At 34.8% G+C, this 22861-nt stretch overlaps 1 protein-coding gene across 19 annotated transcripts in view; it reads left to right on the top strand.

The window, feature by feature from the left end:
• SOX6 (SRY-box transcription factor 6) overlaps positions 1–22861 on the top strand; it is a 636025-nt gene that overhangs the window by 509198 nt on the left and 103966 nt on the right. For 13 of the 19 annotated variants that reach the window (XM_057748518.1, XM_057748517.1, XM_057748515.1 and 10 more), the window contains 2 exons: positions 9921–10000; positions 11489–11611. In XM_057748518.1, the coding sequence (XP_057604501.1) occupies positions 9921–10000; positions 11489–11611 (203 nt within the window). The remainder of the gene's footprint in view (positions 1–9920; positions 10001–11488; positions 11612–22861) is intronic. The other 6 variants (XM_057748527.1, XM_057748535.1, XM_057748529.1 and 3 more) reach the window with 1 other exon arrangement.

The raw sequence follows: 22861 nt of genomic DNA on the forward strand, positions 1-22861 counted from the left end.
GACATCTGTTTTTTGCCCTCAATTACTCATGCATTTGGTAGAGAATCCCCTTCCTTGTGAGGAAATGTAAGATATCTGTGTCAAAACTCACATGATTCAAAGAACAGAGATCTTAAGGGATTGGATGATTTAAGGACTGACTTTAAAAACTCCTCAGATACAAAGTAGTCAATACTAGTATTACCAAAAGTTTTTGGATACCTGAGTGAAAGAAAATTGTGTTATTCAAATTGTTAAAAGTTGGTTTTCCTACAGCAGAATTTTTAGAGCAAGCTATATTCTCTGAAATTAGTATACATATTAAGTACAGAATTATATTTTGTCAGAGAATAGCTTTCTGTCAGTGCAGTGGTTCAGTTCTTCTCTGATCTGTATAAGTAGTTTCAAACTTTCTTCATCTTGACTTCCTTCAGAATGTTGGTGTAAACTAAGTTTCTGGTTTGTCCTGAATCTGAGTTGTCATCCCTACACCAGTCTTGGAAACCTTTTGAATGAACTATATGTGGAAACTCTCTATTTAATTTCCATGTTTGTAAATTTAAAATTCTCCTTGTTTCAAAATCGGGTTATGGGCCTTATTTTCTACTAGACATAGACATCAACATAATTAACATAACTTTGTAGTTTGAAGAATAAGTGCTACATTGATCTTTAATGAATTACGTGTACAAAATAAATGGCTCTCTTTTTTTCACCTTCCCATAACCTGAAACAATTCCATAGTGTTTGTACCTTCAACTGATTGAATAATTGTTTTGATTTCCAGAAAGCAAGGAGCACCTTGGGGTGATGTTTACTGTTAAAGTTGACTGTTTCTGAATCCATGTTAGTACATTCTAAACAAATATAGTTAGGGCTATCAATCTTCTTCCCTTCAGATAATTTGACCCATTGTTTTGGGTATTTCAGGGCCCCCATGTGTAGTGAACACCAAGCAAGCTCTCCTACCCTGGTGAGTTGCTGAGGAGGCTTATTGCCCAAAGGGATTGTACAGTTTCAGGGGAACAGCTATCAAAATAATCTCTGTAGAAATTCCTTTATTGAGTTTTAATCCCTAATTAACCCACCCACCCCCCCCTTTTTAAAAAGTGGATTCTCTAATTAGAGACAACTTTCTAGAAAGGAACTCATCAGGGCCCAGAACATAAACCACAGAATTTTGTTTTGCTCTTTCACATCATGATGCTAAGAGATATAGCAATCCAGTCTAAGATAAACACAATTGAGCACCTATGATTGAGAAAACTAAAAGATTAAGCCTCTTTCGTAGTTGCCAACGTGTGTTTCAGAGTGACTGAACTGACTATGAAATAAAAACACTGGATAGCCTCCTTCGTGTGCCAGGGATGAGGCAACTGACCCATGGACTTCCTGTAGTTGGGATTTTTAAAATGATTGCTGTTGGAGAAGCATCCTTAAAGTTTCCCAGGAGATCCTAGGAGTAGGATGTCTGCCTGCTTATGGCTCCTATACTTACTTATTAGTTATAATATTACAACAGCTAAAGTTTATTAAATAATTACTTTGTACCAAACACTATGTTAAATATTTTACATTATTTCCTTTAATTCTTACTTGAACATGTCACTTAACCTTGCTCAACCTCACATTTTTGTCATCTAGGAAAATACGTCATGATTTGTCGACTACTCAGCATGGGTGTGAAGATTAAATTTGTTAAAATGTATGAAAGTTCTTTGAAAATTCTAAAGCACTATGTTTGGGGATAAAGTCTGACCATGAAACTGAGTAAATTTAACTACATTAAACTGCATTCCTATCCGTTAGAAATGCAGTCCAAAAACTGAGCATTTGACTGAGATATACTGCTTCGCTGCCTGATGACCAAAAGCAATTTTACTAGTATACTTAATGCTTCTTTAAGAAAAAATTGTGGTAAAATATACATAAAATAATATTTTTTATTTTAACCATTTTTCAGTGTACAACTCAGTGATATTAATACATTTGCAATTTTTTTTGTAACCATTACCATTATCTATACCCAAAACTTTTAATCATCTCCAACAAAAACCCTGTGGCCATTAAACAATAACTCTCTCTATCCCTCTAACCCCCTACCCCGAACCCCAGGTAACCTCTATTCTACTACCTTTCTATATGAATTTGCCTATTCTAGGTACTTCATATAAATGGAATCATACAATATTTGCCCCTGTGTGTCTGGCTTATTTCACTAAGAATGTTTTCAAGGGCCATCCATATTGCAGTATATATGAAAAGTCCATTCTTTTTTATGGCTGAATAATATCCCATTGTATATATATGTCTATGTCTGTATATTTATTTGTGTATCCATTCATCTGTTGATGGATATTTCTGTTGTTTCCACATTTTGGCTATTGTGAACAATGCTGCTGTGAACATTGATATACAAGTACCTGTTTGTGTCCCTACTTTCAGTTCTTCTGGATATATGCGTAGGAATGGAATTGTTGAGTGATATGGTAGTTCTAGTTCTATGTTTATCCTTTTGAGATACTATCAAACTGTTTTCCATAGGGGCTCTAACTTTTACTCGTATATTCCCACCAGTAATGCAGGAGTGTTCCAATTTCTTTATATCCTCACCAATACTTGTTATTTTACAGTTTTTTAAAAAAATTATAGCCATCTTAGTAGATGTGAGGTGGTATCTCATTGTGGTTTTGTTTTTCATTTCCCTAATGATCAATGATTTTGAGCATCTTTTCATGTGCATATTGGAAGTTTGTATATCTTCCTTGGAAATATGTCTAAGTACTTTGCGTATTTTTGAATTAGGTTGTTTGTTTTATCTTTATTGAGTTTCAGGAATTCTTATATAGTCTAGATATTAATGCTTTATCAAATTTATGATTTGCAAGTTTTTTTTTTCTCATTTTGTAGGTTGTCTTTTCACTTGCTTGACAGTATCCTTTGATGCACAAAAGTTTTTTGTTTTGATGAAGTCTGATTTATCTATTTTTTCTTTTGTTGCCTATGCTTTTGCTGTCATATCTGTGAAATCACTGCCAAATTCAGAGACTTACTCCTATATTTTCTTCTAAGAATTTTATAGTTTTAGTACTTAAGTTTAGGTCTTTGATCCATTACAATTAATTTTTATATATGGTGTAAATTAAGGGTCCAACTTCATTCCTTTGCATGTGGTTATCAGTTTTTCCAGCACCATTTGTTGAAAAGATGTCTTTTCCTCAATGAATGGTCTTGATACCCTTGTAAAAAATCAATTAACTATATATGTAAGGGTTTATTTCTGGGCTCGCTATTCTGTTTCATTAGTCTATATATCTGTTCTTATGCCAACATCATACTGTTTTAATTACTCTAGCTTTGTAGTACATTTTGAAGTCAGAAAGTATGAGTCTTCCAACTTTATTTTTCTTTTTTCAAAATTGTTTTGACTTTTGGGGCCCATGCCATTCCATGTAAATTTGAGAACTGGCTTTTCCAATTCTGTAAAAGAAGATTGTTGGAGTTTTGGTGCAGATTTCACTGAATCTGTAGATTGCTTTGTTGATCTTAACAACATTAAGTCTTCCTGTCTATGAACATGGATGCCTTTCTATTCATTTAGATCTTTAAAAATTTCTTTCAAAAATGTTTTATAGTTTTTCAGTGTGCAAGTCTTTGCCTCTTTAGTTAAGTTTATTCCTAAGTATTTGATTATTTTAGATGCTAATGTAAGTAGAATTGCTTTCTTAATTTTCTTTTGGATTGTTCATTGCTGGTATATTGAAACACAGTTGATTTTTGTGTGTTAATCTTATATGCTGAAACTGCTGAATTTATTTATTAGCTCTTGTAGCTTTCTTATGAATTCTTTGGGATTTTCTACCTATAGGACCACTTCATATACAAATAGACATAGTTTTACCTATTTTTACCAATTTGGATGCCCTTTCTTTCTTTCTTTCTTTCTTTCTTTCTTTCTTTCTTTCTTTCTTCCTTTCTTTCTTTCTTCCTTTCTTTCTTTCTTCCTTTCTTTCTTTCCTTTCTTTCTTTTTTGTCTCAAAGTACTAACTAGAACTTCAAGGACAATGTAGAGCAACAGTGAAAGTGGGTATAATTGTCCCCAATCTTACTAGAAAAGCTTTCAGTCTTTTACCATTGGGTGTGATGTTAGCTGTGGGTTTTTCATAAGTACTCTTTATCATATTGGTGAACTTTCCCTCTATTCCTAGTTTTCTGAGAATTTTTATCATGAAAAGATGTTGGATTTTATCAAATGCTTTTTCTGCATCAATTGAGATGATCATGTGGGTTTTCCCCCATTGTTCTATTAGTGTTATGTATTGCTTTGATTTTTTAATGTTGAACCACCCTTGCATTCCTGGGATAAATCCTACTTCGCCATGGTGAATAATCCTTTTGATATGCTGTTGGATTCAATACGCTAATATTTTGTTGAGGATTTTAATATGCATACAGGATATTGGTCTATAATTTTCTTTTCCTGTGATGTCTTTATCTGGCTTTGTTTTCAAGGTTATATTGGCCTCATACCTCATAGTTAGGAAGTTTTCCTCTTCTTCAAATTTTTTGAAGATTTTGGAAGGATTAGTGTTAATTTTTCTTAAATGCTCAGTAGACTTTATTGGTGAAGCCATCTCTCTGGTCCAGGAATTTTCTTTATTGGGAGGTTTTTGATTATTGATTCAATCTACTTGTTATAGGTTTGTTTATATTATCTATTTCTCCTTGAGTCAGTTTAGGTAATTTGTGTGTTTCAAGGAATTTGTCCATTTCTTCTAGATTGTCTAATTTGCTGGTGTACAATTGCTACCTAATACTTCTTTTTAATTTCTTTGTTTCAGTTAGCATTTATTGAGCACCACTTATTTGCTTATATCTATATACATATATAAATATGTATATACTGTCTATATGTCTATGCTACTCTCTCAGTTCGTCCCAACTTCCCCTTCACCCCCCGGCCCCCAACCCCATGTCCTCCAGTCCATTCTCTGCATCTGCATCCTTATTCTTGCCCTGTCACTAGGTTCATCAGTACCTTTTTTTCTTTTTTTTAAGATTCCGTGTATATGAGTTAGCATACGATATTTGTTTTTCTCTTTCTGGCTTACTTCACTCTGTTTATAGCTAGTGGGAAGTTGCTGTATAACAAAGGGAGATCAACTCGATGCTGGGTGATGCCTTAGAGGGCCAGGACAGGGAGAGTGGGAGCGAGTCGCAGGAGGGAGGGGATATGGGGATATATGTATAAATACAGCTGATTCACTTTGGTGTACCTCAAAAGCTGGTACAAAAATGTAAAGCAATTATATTCCAATAAAGAGCTTAAAAATATGTATATATACATATATATGAATATACATATATATTCTCATTTGATTTTCATAACAATTCTAAGATTATCTGTATTTCCTTAAAAGAAAAAAATAAACTAAAAGTCAAAGTAAACTTTCTAAGTTTTCACATCTAAAAATTAGTGGAGACAGAATCCAGACTGAAATTCTGAATATTTGACATTTTATACTCTTATAGGCATGATCTAAGTGTGTAAGATATAAAGAAAAGTCTAGCTTTTGTGTGTGTGTGTATGTATGTGTATAAAAAAATGTAATTTACATGTATGGGGTTATCCAAATGACATCTTGTGAAGCTAGCCATTTCTAGCTCTTCTTGACTATTTAAAGGAGAGGCATGTAACCACTATTTCTGGAACACTTCATTAATTAAATCCATCTACTCGAAATCAAAGCATTTCTGAGGATCTTCAGATTAATACTCTCACTTTTAAGTAAGCGTGGTGAGTTCCAAGAAGAAACTATATATGTTCACTGGTATAAACTAACCTAGTTTTATGGAGATTGAGATTAACTGTGCCCTTCTTCATATATGGAGGCTATATCATTGGTGAGCTATCATTAAGTTGTGAACTTTAAGTTGTTATTTTAAGTTAATTTCTTGTAATGGGGGTGCATTTATATCATTTCATCCATACTTATTTAATTGCTATTGTGACAAATTCCATGATTTTCATATGATTAGTCAAGAGTCTGGATGCATCTATGAAATAAGTGAAGAAATTAGGATTGATCCTTGATTCTTAGCTTCTTTAAAGGTATGAAAGACAATGCAGATGCTCTTAGAGAAAGTCTTGAGATCAAGACTCTTCTCATCATTGGTCTATTCTTTGATGAATAGAGGGAAATTTAGCAGGAGAAATAAAAGCATGGTGATCTCAGCAATATATACTATAATCCATGCCAATTTTTTTTGTCCAGTTGTTCTCAGAACAAATTAAAGGTTTTGTTTTATTTTTAAGATTCTAAATGTGTCACCCATTGCCTACTAACTTTTTCTGCAGTATGCTGTCTCACAAAAATAAATTCAGATTGATTATGGCATTTCCTCAGAATACAGAGGAGTTATAATATTTTGCTATTCTGAATACATGCATCCAGGCAAGTGATGTGGCATGTCCAAGTCTATATTGGTGATTGTGATTGAAATATTTCCATATTGTAGCAAAAATGATAGCTCATAAAAGTGGGTTCTATCTATGAGTTATTTGGCAACTCAAATAACTTACCAATATCCTGTGATACCACCAGACAGTAATCTGTGAGATTAGGGATGTATAGTATATTTTTCTTCTGTTTTGGAGGGTGGAAAATGAGGTATGACACTTTGAGCCAGTAACTGAAGAATCTTTGACTCCCGTCTCTGAGTCTGATGTATTTTTTTCTTCCTTACTCCTCCCAAAGTCTCTAAATAGGTTAACATCTGAAGTTAGCATCTCAGAAGACTGCAATCACCCCAGTCCCTTATCTTTCTGAAGAATCAAAGTAAATGGACAGAATTTTACCCATGGGATTTTTGACTTTTTAGTAAAAGTGAAGTTTATATCTGAATCACACAAACTAGAATTATTCTTGCAGGAGGTAGCCTGAATCTAATGGGTCCTAATTTCATGATACAAGCTCCTCCTTTTCCTGTTTAAGTCTTAATAAGTTTCGGCTTCATTTCAGTTTCCCTGAAAATTAAAAAATATACTTTCTCTTATTCAGGGACTCTTGCTGTGGAGCTGCTTTGATTTCAAAGCAATGTTGCTTATTGTGGCAAGTGAAACTAATGTCAGGCAAATTTTCCATAGATTTTAAATCCTGTTTCATATTTATTCTGTAATCTTCAGATAAAAATAATCAGTTAGAAAACCTAGAAGCCTGGAAAGATGGATTTATGTAATGGGCATTATCTCCCAAACTGGCATTTGGAGGTTGTCTACTTTTACTAGAGGTATCAAGGGCCAGATTACAGTAGTGGCTAAAAGCAACCTGTTTCAACAGGCTTCATCTTCTTTTGTACAAATTTAAAGAGAATGGGTCCTCACGCAAGCATTTCAAATCCAGAGACTGAAAAAAATTGCTACAACATGTTGACTGATTCCTTGCCAAGTCAGCCACTGACAGCTTTTTCTTGGTCAACTCGTCCGTGGAGACAATTAAAGGCGGGGGTGGAGGGGAGAAGCATGTAACTTTTTAAAAGAATTAAACTTCACAATACTCTAACTCCATCTCCCTCTTAAATCTTCTCTTCTACTTTTAACCCTCCTCTTCTTCACTCTTATCTTCTCCCTCTCTGGCATTTTCCTTTTTGTCTCTCTTCTGATCATTCCCTGTGATATACTCTGTTGCTCTAATATATTCATTTTTACTTTTAGTATTGATACGATAATATGTTCTGGAGAAATAGCTTTCCAAAGATTATATTCAGATATACAAATTCAAACCAGCAGAAAGGTTAAAAACATTTTTAAAATATGCTTGTCAGCAGTGGAAAGAAAGCTGTTTGTAGCCAGCAGGTGAGCTAGAGAGTACTACAGGGTGTGGTAGAGATAGTAATAAATTAACTGGCAAGCCAAAAACTATGAAAAAAAATCAGCTATTTCATAGCATAGAAGCATGACAGCTATGAAAAAAGGAGTGCCCCAGGGAATTCTTTTAGAGTTTGATTTTTTTAAAATATGTTTGACATGAAAAATGTTTTAGTACAAATAAAGCAACTGGTATTAAACTTAAAGGGAGGGGGGTTATGGTTTAGAATTAGTATGAATAATGCATGATATTTAAAGAAAGAACAGCTCTAAAATATTCTGAGAGGCAGCCCATGTTGATGGTTGGAATGGTGATTTTTTTCCCCTCTATTTTTGAAGCATCATTAATTCAGCATCGTTTTGTGATTTTTTTAACTTGATAAGATATCAACCAAAGAAATACTATTTGACTTAAATTAGGATATTCTTTCTTCAGATAATTTAGTTTAAATATCAAGAGGATCAGTAGAATTATTTAAGCATAAAGCGACAGTCATTTACTATAAAAAATAATTTGGCCTAGTTATCTTTTTTAAAAAGCTCATGTAGCACTGCAAACCAAAATCAACCTCATGGAAGGGGAAAAACAAGATCAGATATTTTGAACATTACTCCATAGGAGACCAGCACAATATAGTGTTAGTGAATGCATTGTAGCAGCGCTCCATATGCAATCAGAAGCCAATTGTTACTGGACTGTGTACAAGCACACACTGTGCTCAATGGTCTGATGAGGTATTATGGATATGATGCAAAGAGACTGTGTAGATTAGAAGCTAACAATTTGTTAAAAGTGAAAGCAACTTAACATTTACGTTGGGCCAACTGAGTAGCACTTCATGTGGCAAACAGGATGAGTTCCAAGGAACCAGGGTCACCAGGATAGCTCCAGGTATCAGTGTCCATGCAGAAAAAAAGCGGTTTTTATTGCTTTCTAGTTGACTACTTTTATTACTGTGATTCTTTCTACACTTTTTATTATTACATTCAGCTTTTAGTGTAGAAAAGTTTATGCAAAAAGTGTGATTATTATAAATGTCAAAAATGTGTGGGGGAACAGCCTATTAAAATATAGCCTAGAGATGGTACATAACACTGACTTTAAATAAGTGGCTGAAACCAAAGTGATACTCCATTAAATCACTGCTATTGTGTAGTTTACCCATAAGTATTAGTCTTGATTTTTGTTATCACTATCACAATACATTTCTCATCACTTTGTCTTCGCTCTTCAGGTTCATACAGCCTGTATTCTTAAGTCACAGAAGGTAATTTAGGCCCCCTGTTTAGGAGCAGTCTGGAGCCAGAAACACATTAAGATGTAGCGTTGATCTCTGCTGAACCATGCTCAATCTCAACCAGACTTTTAATGCAGACATCACATGTAAAATGTGTGGTTATTTAATCAAATCATCATCAGAAAATAAGTGATAAGTGCCTAGTGTGTGCGTGCATGATTCTGGGCTAGGTTCCACCAGAGGTTAGTGCAGAAAAACAGTTTCCACTCTATTTGGGATGCCAGGCATTTCACAGAATGTTGGCAGATAAGATTAGCTTCTCTCTTACCCCTATCAAATTAAAGAGGTTGCATTTAAATTTTTTTCTCTATTTTTTATAAAATAAAGGTTAGGGTTATGGACAGTCAATAACTCTTAATCTTTTTTGGACTGTAATACTCTGCCTTACCTACCAAGCCAAAATGTTTGTTGTTTTAATATAAAAGCCTTAATGCTTTCTCAGTGAACTGAATGTCAGCCTGGCTTTAAGATATTTTTTTTACTCTTAAAAAAATGATGTATTACAAGATTTGTAATGGAGTGAACATGCTTGAATTGCACATTTAATTTTTTTAACATCACATTCATGTTTTGCCAGTTTGCCTACCAGCTATCTGTTAACAAAAAGTTCCAAGGCAGCACTGCAAGTCTGTGCCCAACTAAGCCTTTTGTTTCTGCAGATGTTTGGGCTTAGAGCAATGTTGTAAAGCTCAGGCAATCCAAGGACCATGTTTGTACTTGTCTGCTGTGATTCCCTTTGCATTGTCTAAACCTGTATGCATTGTTCTTTCCGACAGGTGATAACTACCCCGTGCAGTTCATTCCATCAACAATGGCAGCTGCTGCTGCTTCTGGACTCAGCCCTTTACAGCTCCAGGTAAGTGCCAGAAGAAGAAAATGTGGGATATGAGCCAGTACTTTAGTGGAAAACTGCTAACCAGCTGTATGCTAAATAATGGCCTGAATGTTAAATAATTTTTTAAGCATAGCCTAAAAGGATTAACACCTTACATACTTACCATACTGCAAATAGAAGAGAACACTGTCAGTGTCAGTATTTTTAAAGGAAAAATGACGTTATGACTTAGTACTATATATGCTCTGTCAGGTAAGTTACTGGTTTTATCGTTTTTTATGGCAAGTTGTTATTGGGTATGTTAGCTTTCTCCTTATCAATTCTTCATCCATACCTCCATTCATGTCCAAATTAGGTTTTACACATAAGCATCAAAACAGAAAACAACGTTGGACATTTTCCTTCTTGCAGCTCTTAAAATAGGGGGTTGTTATTAACAAATTACTTTAACTGTCTGTAAAATGTAAACACTTTGCTCCTGAATATGTGTATCCTCATCCTTATCCTCATCCTCATGCCAGGTCCAAAGTCTGGGCATGGTGTCTGACCAAATTCTGGATTAGTGTTCTTTACCTATAAAACTAAAATTGGAGAGAAAGTGTTTTGGAAGCTAAATTAAAAAATCACTTGCACCTTATCTCCTTCAAATGGGGTGCGGGGGAGTGTTAACAATAGGACTAAGTATTACACCCTTAGCATTTTCCACCCTTCTATCACTTCCATCTTAATAGGAAATCGACTTTAAATGAGTGTATATTTTAACAAAAACAAAACGATACTATCATTAAAGTAATGGTTAAACCTTCAGTATTTGAGCATTTAGAAAATATATGATAACTTGAATTTCAATACAGTGGATAAAGATAGTTTTTTATTCTTATAATTTACTGTGATTATTGTTGAATTTTCTTAAATAATATAGGGAATAGCATCTAACTAGGCATTTTTATTTCTTCTTTGCTATTCCTTATATGACTTGAAAATAAAAAATGTACAGATATTTTACTGTGAAAAAATATTTTGAGCATCCACAATTGGGTCTGCAAATAAAGAATTTTTGCAGTACTTTGAGAAGTTTTTGTCATAAGCCTCATCCCAAAAGTCTTCAAGATATTATCCATTATGGACTGCCTGGCAGAGCTAGAAATTTTGCCTAATGAAAGCAACAACCTTACCTCTCTTCTAAGCCTTCACTTTCTCCACTGCTAACAGGGGAACTTACTGCAGTTGATAAAAATATAAAAAGAAACCTCACTCATAGTCCATCAAATCTATTTCTCCTTTTTCCATAGCTATTGTCTTCTTGAGTTAGAGGCAAAAATAAGAAACCAATACCATTGTTTGATCCTATAATCAAATTTCTGTGAAAAAGAGTATCTGGGTCCTAAACCTTTCTATTCTTTGGTGTGGTCAATACCCTGAATTTAGAAATATATGTTCTGTTTCATGAGTTCTGACAGTATGTTTTGTCTTTTTTTTTTTTTTTTTTCTGAATATGCTACTAAACAGAAAGGTCATGTCTCCCACCCACAAATTAACCCAAGGCTAAAGGGCCTAAGTGACCGTTTTGGCAGGAGTTTGGACACCTTTGAACATGGTGGTGGCCACTCTTACAACCACAAACAGATTGAGGTATGAATGCTTCCATTGGTGCTTCATTGGGTGGGGGACTGGATTGCTCAGTCATATTCTAGGCTTTTTTTTTTTTTTAAAGTGACAAACACTCAACCCTAAACACAAAAACATAATCTTTCCCTTTTTCTCATTCCTAAGGAGGCTCATTTTTTGCTCCTTTTCTTTCAGAGAAAAAGGCAAACCCCAAACCAATGCCTCTGAAATAGATTGTTGCTATGTATTTAGGCAAATTCTTTACATTATGAGTGCTTTCAAAACCATCTTTATTTCCCTTACTCTTTTTTTATGTATAGTGCTGAATAATAGTTAAAGAATACTTAAACATTAAAAAAAAAAAAACCTCATTCGACCATGTAACAACCTTATACAGTTGATAAAATATAATTCTGCTTTTATAGACAAAACGATGGAGGTTCAGAGAGGTCAAATTATTTAACCAAGGCTACAAAATATTCTTGGAGTCAGAGTTATTATCCAGGATTTCTAACTCTACCAAATTCGGGTATTCTAATTTAGTTTTCTCTGGCTGAAGTGAGGTTGGGTGCCTGGGCCTGACTGGTTGCTTTTTGCTCCATGAACTTCTATAGTGGCCCTTTCATATTTAACTTCCAATAAAGCTCTTTGTTGTTTTTGTGGAATATTCTTACTACATGGGAGAAGATGGCTCATATGGCTCCTTTGGAAACCAAACCCCTTTCTATAGGGGTAGCAGAGGTATCATTGGAGTACCTCTCTGGGGCTGTCAGATACTGGAGGGTTGCTAGCTATCAGTTGAATCACAAAAAAAGGAGACACGTTATCTCACACTGAACTGCATTTTAACTTTCTGGGTTAGATCTAATACTGAATTTTATGTTCTAACTTAGGATGGTAAACCCAATTCAAAATAAGAAAACAAATTACATCTAGCAAAGTTGTATATTCAGCTCCTATTGGCTCTGCCAGTCTATACATATCAACTACTATGTAATCAAAAAGTGTCCCTTTGACATTATCTTCTCTGTTGCTTTTGAATCTGCATTTTTGGAAAATGATAGAGAAAGCTCTTCTAAGAAGAAAGAGGAAGACGAGATCAAAAGACACCTTGGAAGTAGCCTAAGGAAGAGTTCGGAGCTTGTCACCTGCCTTCTTCCTTTCTCTTTCCTTTTGATTATAAGAAATATATAGGGGGTTTCCACCCAGACATGACAAGGCATATACTGTTAGAGTATCTGCTGTCTTCTATACAGCCAGAAGGGATTTCTTTTCTAAGGCTTTCTTTCAGCTGTGGAGACTGTGCCATATTTCTGGACATTCTGAAAATCTACTGTGCTTAGGATTGCTAAACAGAGAGATAACTGGACATTAAGAACAAGACTTCCTGTGTGATGACAGTTAGCAAGCTTACCTACTCAGGACAGATAGTTTGTTAAACTTTTAAGTGCTTGGAAGAATGTGAAAGCAGGTGGCCTTGGCTCAAATTCAAAACTGCCTCTCATCTTGACTTTTATTTTCTCTTGAGGTGTTGAGTTCTATCCCATCAACCTTCCCTTAGCCCATTTTCTACCAGTCTCTTCTTTTACTAATTTTTCACTTAGGTTGGCTTCTCTTCCCCCCACCATCACAGACCCCTGATGCTGTCAAATCTGGCTTCTGTTGGGTTTGTGGAAACCATGATGTCATATATGTGAGTGCCAGATCTGTGTAGTGCTGTAGCAATGCTGATCTAGGAGCACAACATATGCCACATGTCTGTCACTTTAATTAGGCTAAATACAGAACCTGGTAAAGCAGGGGCCCTCATGGCTTTGCAGTGTAAGTTTGGGCTGATTTGAGAGTTTCCTGGTTTCTTCTTTTTTCTTTCTTTCTTTTTCTTTTTTTAAAATTATTTCTCTGTTTTCTTACTTCCACTTTTTGCCCCTTTCCCTGCATGTCAGGAAACCTTTGCTCTGTTTGCTTGTATGGTACACCGCTTAGAAAAGGTTGACCTTGTTTGAAAGGCAGGTTTCTCAAACTTTCCTAGTATGAGTATAACATGTTTATTGGGACTTCCATGAACAGCACAGTGGACACCCATATCTAAGCTGCTACACACATTAACATTTTAAATCTTGAGCAAAAGTAGAGAGAACAAATTTAATATCTTGCTTTATTGATTTTAAAGTCTACTTTCTTTTCTAGCTAGGGTTTTCTCTATTCCTTTGACAAGCTAAAATGTCACAGGTCTGTCGACAATTATCGTTAAGATAAATTGTGGATACTAAGCATTACAATTATGTTAATAAGTTTTATTCTAATCAGAGGTTCTTAGGAAGAAAAGCCACAACACATATATACCACCACCATCTCCACACACACCTTGCTCAGAAGTGGTCCTCTCTGCCTGATGTACAGTTAATTTGTCCTTCAAAGGTTGTCACTTCTAACATTAGTGAGCCTGGGTAGTCTTAAGAGTATAGTCATACTCTGGAAGCCTGAAATTTTGTTATCAGAGAGAAAAGTTATTTAAAATGGAAAGATCCTCCTTACATTAGTATATTCCAGTTGTTTTTTCTTTAAAATAAGAAAGACACAGTAAAGTGTTCTTTTTTTCTTTTTTTTTCCTTTTTTTTGCACTCCATGCATGGTTTTCTCTGCCTCAGGGGCGCAGTATTAGGAAAGAGAAGGCCAAAGAATGCTATTTTTAGCTGAATAGTTGAATAGTTCAACAGATGGAGGCACGAATACTCATATATCTGAAGGTTGAGGGGCTTGAACCATTAATTTTGATAATGTATTTAACCCTGGGAACAATCAGAAACTGTAACTCTAAGGTTACAATGCTTTTGACCTTTAGAGAACAGAGGGCACTTGCTATAGTAAACAATATATTATATTGCTGCTTATTCCAATTCTCTGCCTGTATAAATTTCAGGACCAGTTGCCATTTGCTTTCCTCAGCTATGTTAGCATTGGTCCTTCAAGTAAGTCAAAAGGAGGGGACCAGTATAATGAGGCATTCATGTAAATATGGCCATTAAATTGCTAAGATGCTAGATTGTTCCAGAAGAAATAGTGTCTCAGAAACTAAGCTCAGAATGACTTTTCTTTTTTAAATGAAAGAGTGATTTTAGTGTATTGATTAATTTTTTGTGGTTACTTTCAACATGATCGATACCTAAAGTAATTTTGTTTTGTTTTGTTTTTTTAATTGGAAGTAATGTTGCCTCATAGTTGTAGTTTATATTAAATACAATCTGATACCATATCATGCAAAATGATACACCTGTCTCATGCCTTCTTATTAAATGATGCATGCTTCTCTTTAGCAAATACAGCAGTTAAATATCACACAGTTTAAGAATTTCTAATTAAAATATCTCCGCATGTCAGCATATTGGTAATGTATTATTTTAATCCATTTATTTTGTTTATGAAACAGTGACATATGTTTAGATTGTGAAATATATGAGCCTTAAAAATCACTTTATTGAAGAAAATTAATTCCTACAATACTGTCTCGGTAATGTGTTCATTCACCCAGTCAGTCACTGGCGGCACTGCCAGTCTTAATGTAGAGTAGACACACTTACCAGTCTTATCTGCATAACAGTCTTGGAAAGAAGCAATAACAGTTCTTTTTCTTAGTTCCAAACGATAGGGTTTTCTTCTTTTACTTTTTTTTAAACTCATCAATTCAAACCTGTCCCCCCAAAACACATTTTGTTGCTTTTTTTTTTAATACAGTGAAGGATGGGCCTGAGTGTATGTATAAGGGATTCTGAGAGACCAATCAAAATTAAAAACAAGCTAGTTACCTTTTCAAAGTTAGACGTAGTAATTTGTTTGTCAGCAGGGAGATGTTTGGGTCAGCCCTGAAATAAAGTGACTGTCAGCAGTTATTCCTACAAGACAAGTAATTTCACTCAATGTATTACTGACAGATTGCTCACTTCTCTGAATCACCAGAGGAAACAAACTTAATATTGTTACAGGCAGAGTTTCTGTCTTCATTAGCCTCAGAGAATGATTTTTATCTAGCATTCAAAGCCTACCAGGCTTTAGTTGGAACATATTTTAACCGACAAGTTCTTATAATGATAGTATGGGTGGTAGCTTGAATGAAAGGAAGTAAATATGAAAATTTAAAAAATCAATATAAATATATTTTCACTTTTATTCGATGGGAATTATGTGTAGTTCTGGGAAGATTTGAGGAAAGGAGTGTAATTAGAGCCTTAAAAAGAAAAACCTATCAACCATAAGTTATTCTTAAATGAAACTATTAAAGTCTTGTGAAGTTTGCAAAGATGGAGGAGAACAATTGGATTTTTGCAAAAGTGAATACAACACATATTTTATTTAAATGATATTGTCAATTTTCATGCTGCAAATGGAAAGTGAAGAAGTGCCCATCAACATTGAGAATGCTCTATTTCTATTTTATTTCCAGCCTGAATCTTTATGATATTATATTTAGATGCCCTTCTCTGGCTCATACCCTTTCTTCTTGTTTGAAATTGTGAACATGCCTCAGTTCTGTGGAGGAATGAGAGGGTGAGTTAGCTGGGCTGAGTGGGCTTTGGAGGTTGTGATTTCTAATAGAGAGTTGAATAAAGAGTTGATTAGAGTGAACTATTACTAGCTACCTGATGGAGAAAACGTAATGCACTGATTCAAAGCTTGTTCTGAGGATGCCAACCAGGGGGTTGTACTTTGAAGGGAAATGCTTGCTTTTCTCATAATCAGCTTTTTCTCACCCATTTTGACTTTAAGAGTGTGATGGAATTTGGGAGGACCATTACAGATGGGATTAGATGAGCTGTGGACTAATGGAATGAACTCCATTTTGGAATCAGAATCTTGGATTAGAGTTTCGGCTATTACTTGCTATGTTGTTCTCTGTTGTTCTCAAATTACCTTCTTTTATCAGTTTGTTCATTGTAAAAAGGCGATAATATTTATTAGGGTTGTTGTGAATAGTAAATAGGTTAATGAGGCACGTATTAGATTTCCACAAAAAATCATTTCCAGAATAGGAAAAAAATTTCCAACATCCCAATAAGCAGTCAATTCTACTCTAGCTTTGCTGCCTAAGTGCTTCTGAGGGATAGGCTCTGATCTACCGGAATGTGTCACTGAATTCTGGGATTTTTGTCTCTTTTGTTCACTCTTGAATCCACAATGTTGCCTGGAACAGTAGTTGGTAAAATGAATGAATTAATGAACTTCCTGTTTGGTGGCCATCTGGGACTCAAGCTTCTTTTGAAACTTCTTTTTTTGTTGTTCAGCCAAGTGCTCTGTCTTTAGGAGGCATTATTTCATGTAAACAACTTTTCATTTCTAAGTAGCCTTCTTAAGAAAAATGGCAGGTGTCAAGTGAATCTTGGTGGAGGTTGAAGAAATATAGGCAGATCAGAGAAGGATGCAAAATATGGAGACATTTCCTAGTGTTTGGAAACCCGACTTATTGTATTCAGTGAAGCAGACTAAGTTTATACCTACCTACAAATTAAAACATTGGGTAAACTGGATTTTCTCTTAGCAATTTGATTTTCAGTTGATTTTAAGGTAATATCTAAAAGTTGAGATAGTGTGGTGTTCTCACTAAGCTCTGTTAATCACTGTGTTTAAGTTATTTGATTGATGGGATGTTTAGCTATACTCACAGAGATGGTTTAGTAGGAGCCCAAGACCCTGGAATTTCAAAATCATTGCAGTCCTCTATCTTTCCTAGTGTAACATTTTCACCAACATTCATTTAGCTCCAGCCTCACTAATTAATCCACACAACAGGGAACTCCCAGTATGTGAATACTTGTATTTAAATAGACTGCTTGTAACATGCAGTGGTTTCTAAAATAGTGACAGGTATTTCTATCCCTGTTTTCACCAAACTGGAGATTTCAGGTATTGTTTGGCTGGTATCATGTATCATATATCTGTATGCTTATGTGTTATAATGAGCTACCTTGGAATTAAGAAAGATAATGTGATTAAGAACATAGGGGAAGGTTTGAAAGCAAAACATTGTAGTGTTTTAGAAAATGCTTCACTCCAGTTTCCAACCATAGAATAAATCAGGATATACAACATTTACAAAACTTAAATCAGAAAAAGATATGATGAAGTATTTTGACCAGTTGGGTAACAGAACAGGCTGAGCAGAACAAAAACATTTTAAACCACTTTATAGAGATATGATTGACATTCGAAAAGCTGTGCATATTTAATATATACAACTGGATGAGTTTGGAGATAAGTATATATCCACGAAACCATACTACAATCTATGCCGTAAACATCCATCACCACCAAAATTTCCTCCTACCATTATTATTATTATTATTATTATTATCATTGCTGTTTTGTGTGATAAAAATGTTTAACATAACTACCCTCTTAGCAAGTTTTTAAGTATATGATACAGTATTATTAACTATAGGGTTTATGTTATACAGTAGGTCTCTAGGTGTTATTTATTTTGCATAACTGTAACTTTGTGCCCTTTGACTAATGCTTCCTGTTTCCCCTCTCCCACCCCCTAGCAGCCACCATTCCACTCTCTGATTCTGTGAGTTTGACTATTTTAGACTCCTCATATAAGTGGTATCACATAGTATTTGTCTTCTGTGTCTGGTTTATTTAACTTAGCATAATGTCTTCCAAGTTCATCCATGTTGTTGCAAGTGACAGGATTTCCCCCTCCTTCTTTTTTTTTTTTTTTGTTTTTTGTTTTGTTTTTTTGGGCACACGGGCTTAGTTGCTCCGTGGCATGTGGGATCTTCCTGGAGCTGGGATCGAACCCGTGACCTCTGCATTGGCAGGCAGACTCTCAACCACTGCGCCACCTAGGAAGCCCTTCCCCCTCCTTCTTTAAGGCTGAATAATATTCCATTTTATGTACATATTACATTTTCTTTATCTATTCATCCATCAATGGACATTTAGGTTGCTTTCATGCCCTAGCTATTGTGAATAATGCTGCAATGAACATGAGAGTGAAGATACCTCTTTGAAATCTTGATTTCAATTCCTTTGGAAATATATCCAAAGGTTTCAGGTCTTACATTTAAGTCTTATACATTTAAGTCTTCCATTTCAATGTAATTTTTGTATGGTTTAAGGTAAAGATCCAATTTCATTATTTTGCTTGTGGATATTCAGTTTTCCCAATGCTATTTATTGAAGAGACTATCCTTTCCCCATTGGGTTCTTGTTACCATCATCAAAGATCATTTGACTGTATTTATATGGGCTTATTTCTGGGCTCTCTATTCTGTTTCATTGGTATATATATCCATTGTATGTCAGTATCATTTTTTTTAATTACTGTAGCTTTGTGATATATTTCGAAATCAGGAGGTATGTTGCCTCTAGCTTTGCTCTTGTTCAAGTTTGCTTTGGATATTTGGGGTCTTCTGTGGTTGCATGTGAATATTAGAATTATTTTCTTTATTTCTGTAAAAAATTCCATTGGGACTTTGATAGGGATTGCATTCAATCTGTAGATCACTTTGAGTAGCATGGACATTTTAACAATTTTAATTCTTCCAATCCAAAAGTAATTTTAAGTGATATTTTAATTAAAAGGGATTGAGAAGCTCCATACAGTTGAATGGATTCTCCTCATAGACATGCCCCAGTGGAGGGATAAAATTTCTGACCAGTAGACCTGGCACATACTTACTACTATTCTGCCAATTCTTCATTTCTACTTTACTTATAGAAAAGTTCATATGCTACAGGTATGCATGTTTATGCAAATCCACATAAAATGGAAATTCAGGGAATAATTATAATGATTTAAGCTCTCCTTACTGATTTGAAACCATCTTGCTTTATTTTGACTGTTCTAGATTATTTGGATTAGGATAGTAACCAGATTTCCTTATATATCTTCCAAGTCTAAATGGCACTAATAATGGATTCTTTTCTCAATTAAATGTAAACAAACCAGCGCTAAACACCTACTGTGTACTAAACATCTGCTGTACCAGTTGCTGTATGGATAAAAAAGTCATATGTTTCCTTCTTTCATTCCTTTCATAGTTGATGACATTAGCACAACCATCTTGAGTCACATTGAGAGGAATTAATTTAACATTCTTTTTTTTCCGGCTTTATAAATACCAATTCCTTTATATTTACAGTCATATAAGGCTGGTTTAGCTAAGTATTTGCATTTCCTTTCAATAGACAAAAATGGAGAAAATAGAGCCAAAGTTATTTCCAAAGGCCTCTACCCTCTTGGTCATTTGGTGAAGCAAAGACTTAAATGAAAATTCTTAATTTCCAGTATATTCTGCTGAGTTCATTTCTTACTGTGTGTTCCTCTTATAGCACCAGCTATAATACCTGTAAACAACCTTTGATGTCATAATATAAATTAACCTAGACCATGATCCTTGGTACTTTATCAGTAATTTCCCTAATACTGTTTAATCTGGAGCAGAATGAACTAAAAAAAAATTAAATGATAGATATGGATACAAATTTTATTGCTTAAAATGTGTGCATGTGTTGACTATCTCAAACCCTCCAAAGTGCAAACATACAGTCCTCATTTGAAGCCAGTTTGAAGTAGAGTTGCTTTTGCTTTTAATCTACAAAATCCATTTTGGGGATATTTATCAGGTTTTCACTCTACTTCACTTATTCATTTAAATTAAATAAATAATTAAGCATTACATTTTTTCTTTTAACTTTCTTAATATTTGAAATTACACCTGTTAGCTTTGAATGACTGTGACAATGACAAAAAACTTATTCTCTCTTGGAGTTGCATCAAAATATTTTTTAAAAAGGAAGCTAATACACGATCATGCTCAGAAAATTTGAAAAAGTTTGTGTGAAAATCGAAACAACAAATTTACTTATTCAGTTATTTAACAAATATTTATTTAGTACTTGTAACAAGCTAGGTACTATTCTAGACCAGTGGTCCTCAACCGGAGGCAATGTTGCCCCCTAGAGTTCAGTTGATGGTGTTTGGAGACAGTTTTGGTTGTTATGACTTGGGATGGGGGTGGGGATGTTACTGGCATCTAGTGTGTAGAGGCCAGGGATGCTGCTGAATACCCTACAATGCACAGTTAGCCCCCCACAACAAAAAATTATCCAGTCCAAACTATCAGAAGTGCTGAGGTTGAGAAAACCTGTGTAAAACAAAGTTCTTGTCCTATGGAGTTTGCATGCTAGTTGAGGAAAGAGAAAGTAGGGAAAGAAATATTTAATAAAGAGTTGGGATTGCAAATCTCACTCATTTTAACAGAAATATCCTACCTACCTATCTGCCTGAACCTGTATGGGCAGATTTAAAAAGATTGAGACCTATGTGATTGTTTATCCTCAGTTCTTTACTTTGCTTTGATCTTCAAAACTAAGACTTTTATTCTAGTCGGTCACTTCTGGCTAGAACAGTCACAATTCTCCTCACGCTCATTTTTTCCAATTGTATTAAGCACGCCATATACTCTGGCTTTTGGTAAAGGAATGTTCTTTCTGACTATAATAGTATATATATCTATCTTTCCAAGTGAAGAAAATATGAAATTTGGTGAGGACATGGGAGCTGTTCATTAGTTTTTATAGGATGCTATTTGTTGAGATCCCATCAGATGAGTGGAATCGCTCTTGGCAGAGAACCTGTATTTGATGTGTGAATTGGATATTACAAAGGAAGCCTGATTTTCTTTCTAAAAATAAAACTAAATAAAACGGATTTAAGAATAGTATGAATATTATATGTATGTATATGCATATTTACATATATACATATACATACACATATATATATTGCATTGTATTTTACAGTTTAATAAGCAGTTTATATTTAGGCTTTATAATAAATGTGCTTTAATATTATCTCTATATTTCAGAAGAAGAAAGTGAAGCTCAGTGGGTTAAGTGACTTGGACCAGACTGCTTATCTATTAAACAAAACAGGGCTAATGCATGCTTTAAGTGCATTTTAAAATTTACCTCTTGACCAGGATTCTTAGCTTTAAACTCTGCTGTACATAGGTATGTAGGAAGCACAGTCATTTAGAAGCTTTCCAGCACAACTTATTCTCCTCTTATTATAATATTCAAGTGAATTAAAAGTAATTTAATCAAATTATAAAAGGGAGAAATTCAAAGCCAACATTACATTCTTGGGATCTCAAAGAGTTCATATATTTTCCAAATATCCAGTTAACTGTCCAGAAGAAACTTGAAGCCTAATGGAATTAACAAAGATAAGAACTGTCATGAAATATGTCTTATCTTATTCTGTAGCTTTCTTTTGAGGAAAATGCTTAGAATGTTTTTGCTGAATGCTGAGCTGTATTCTATTGAGAGTGTCTGGGCCTGTCTTATAATTTCAAAGTTTTGATGAGTCTCCTGGAGTAGCTGGGGAGTGTGTCCTTGCCCACCCCTAGCCTGTGCTGCCCTCTGAGTGTGTTCAGCAGGTTGCATGCCGGCAGATGAAGCAGATGTTTGACCATACTGGAATGGAGCGCCTGCTGCATCAGGAGCTGGGGATTCCTCTTGACATCTGGATGTTGCTGGGTCGGGATGCCTGCCTCAGGCCAGGAGGCTGCGGGAGCTGTGGGGCAGAGAGCACAGAGTCTTTGCTGCTCTTTAAGTGATTAGTGCACTGAAGCAGCAATAATGTTGAATTATCGCTTGGCTGCTTTCTTCTCAGGAATCTTGGGACAATAGAAGAGTCAGGAAGGAGCATTTACAGTAAAGTCATGTTCAGAGAGACAAGACTAATTATAGAGTATTAAAGAGCTTTATTTTAAATGATTTAATTTACAAATAGCTCTGGACAGTGTATGAAACTTTTTAGAACCATAAACCCAGTACTTTAAAGAGACTTTTCTAATTTAAAATGACTAGTATAGAACCATGATTTCAGCAATTTTCTAGTTGTAGAAAGTTTGGTCAAGTTGTGAAGATACGGTGTCGGCTAAAAAGAGAATATATACTAATGCTTGTAGTTGCTGGGGAAAAGTTCTCTAGCTTGAGGGGAAGGAAGACTTTCAGGTAAGAGATTGACTGAATTATGCACTGGCTTTTACAGTTTCACTTTATCACACTGAAAACTGGTCTGCATTTGCTACCCAGAGCTGAAACCATCTGTTACGCCAATTTCCTTTATGATAGGTGTTATTTAAGCACAATGGATGTGGAAATGGGTAGTTTAAAAATGTATTTTGCGATGAACAGTTGTCACATTATGTTGCTTTTCCTCTTATAATTTTTCATTAGTGAGACCTCTGTGCTCAAAAAAGCCTTCTT

The sequence above is a fragment of the Hippopotamus amphibius genome, chromosome 9 (assembly GCF_030028045.1).
Source record: "Hippopotamus amphibius kiboko isolate mHipAmp2 chromosome 9, mHipAmp2.hap2, whole genome shotgun sequence".
Lineage (NCBI taxonomy): Eukaryota > Metazoa > Chordata > Mammalia > Artiodactyla > Hippopotamidae > Hippopotamus > Hippopotamus amphibius.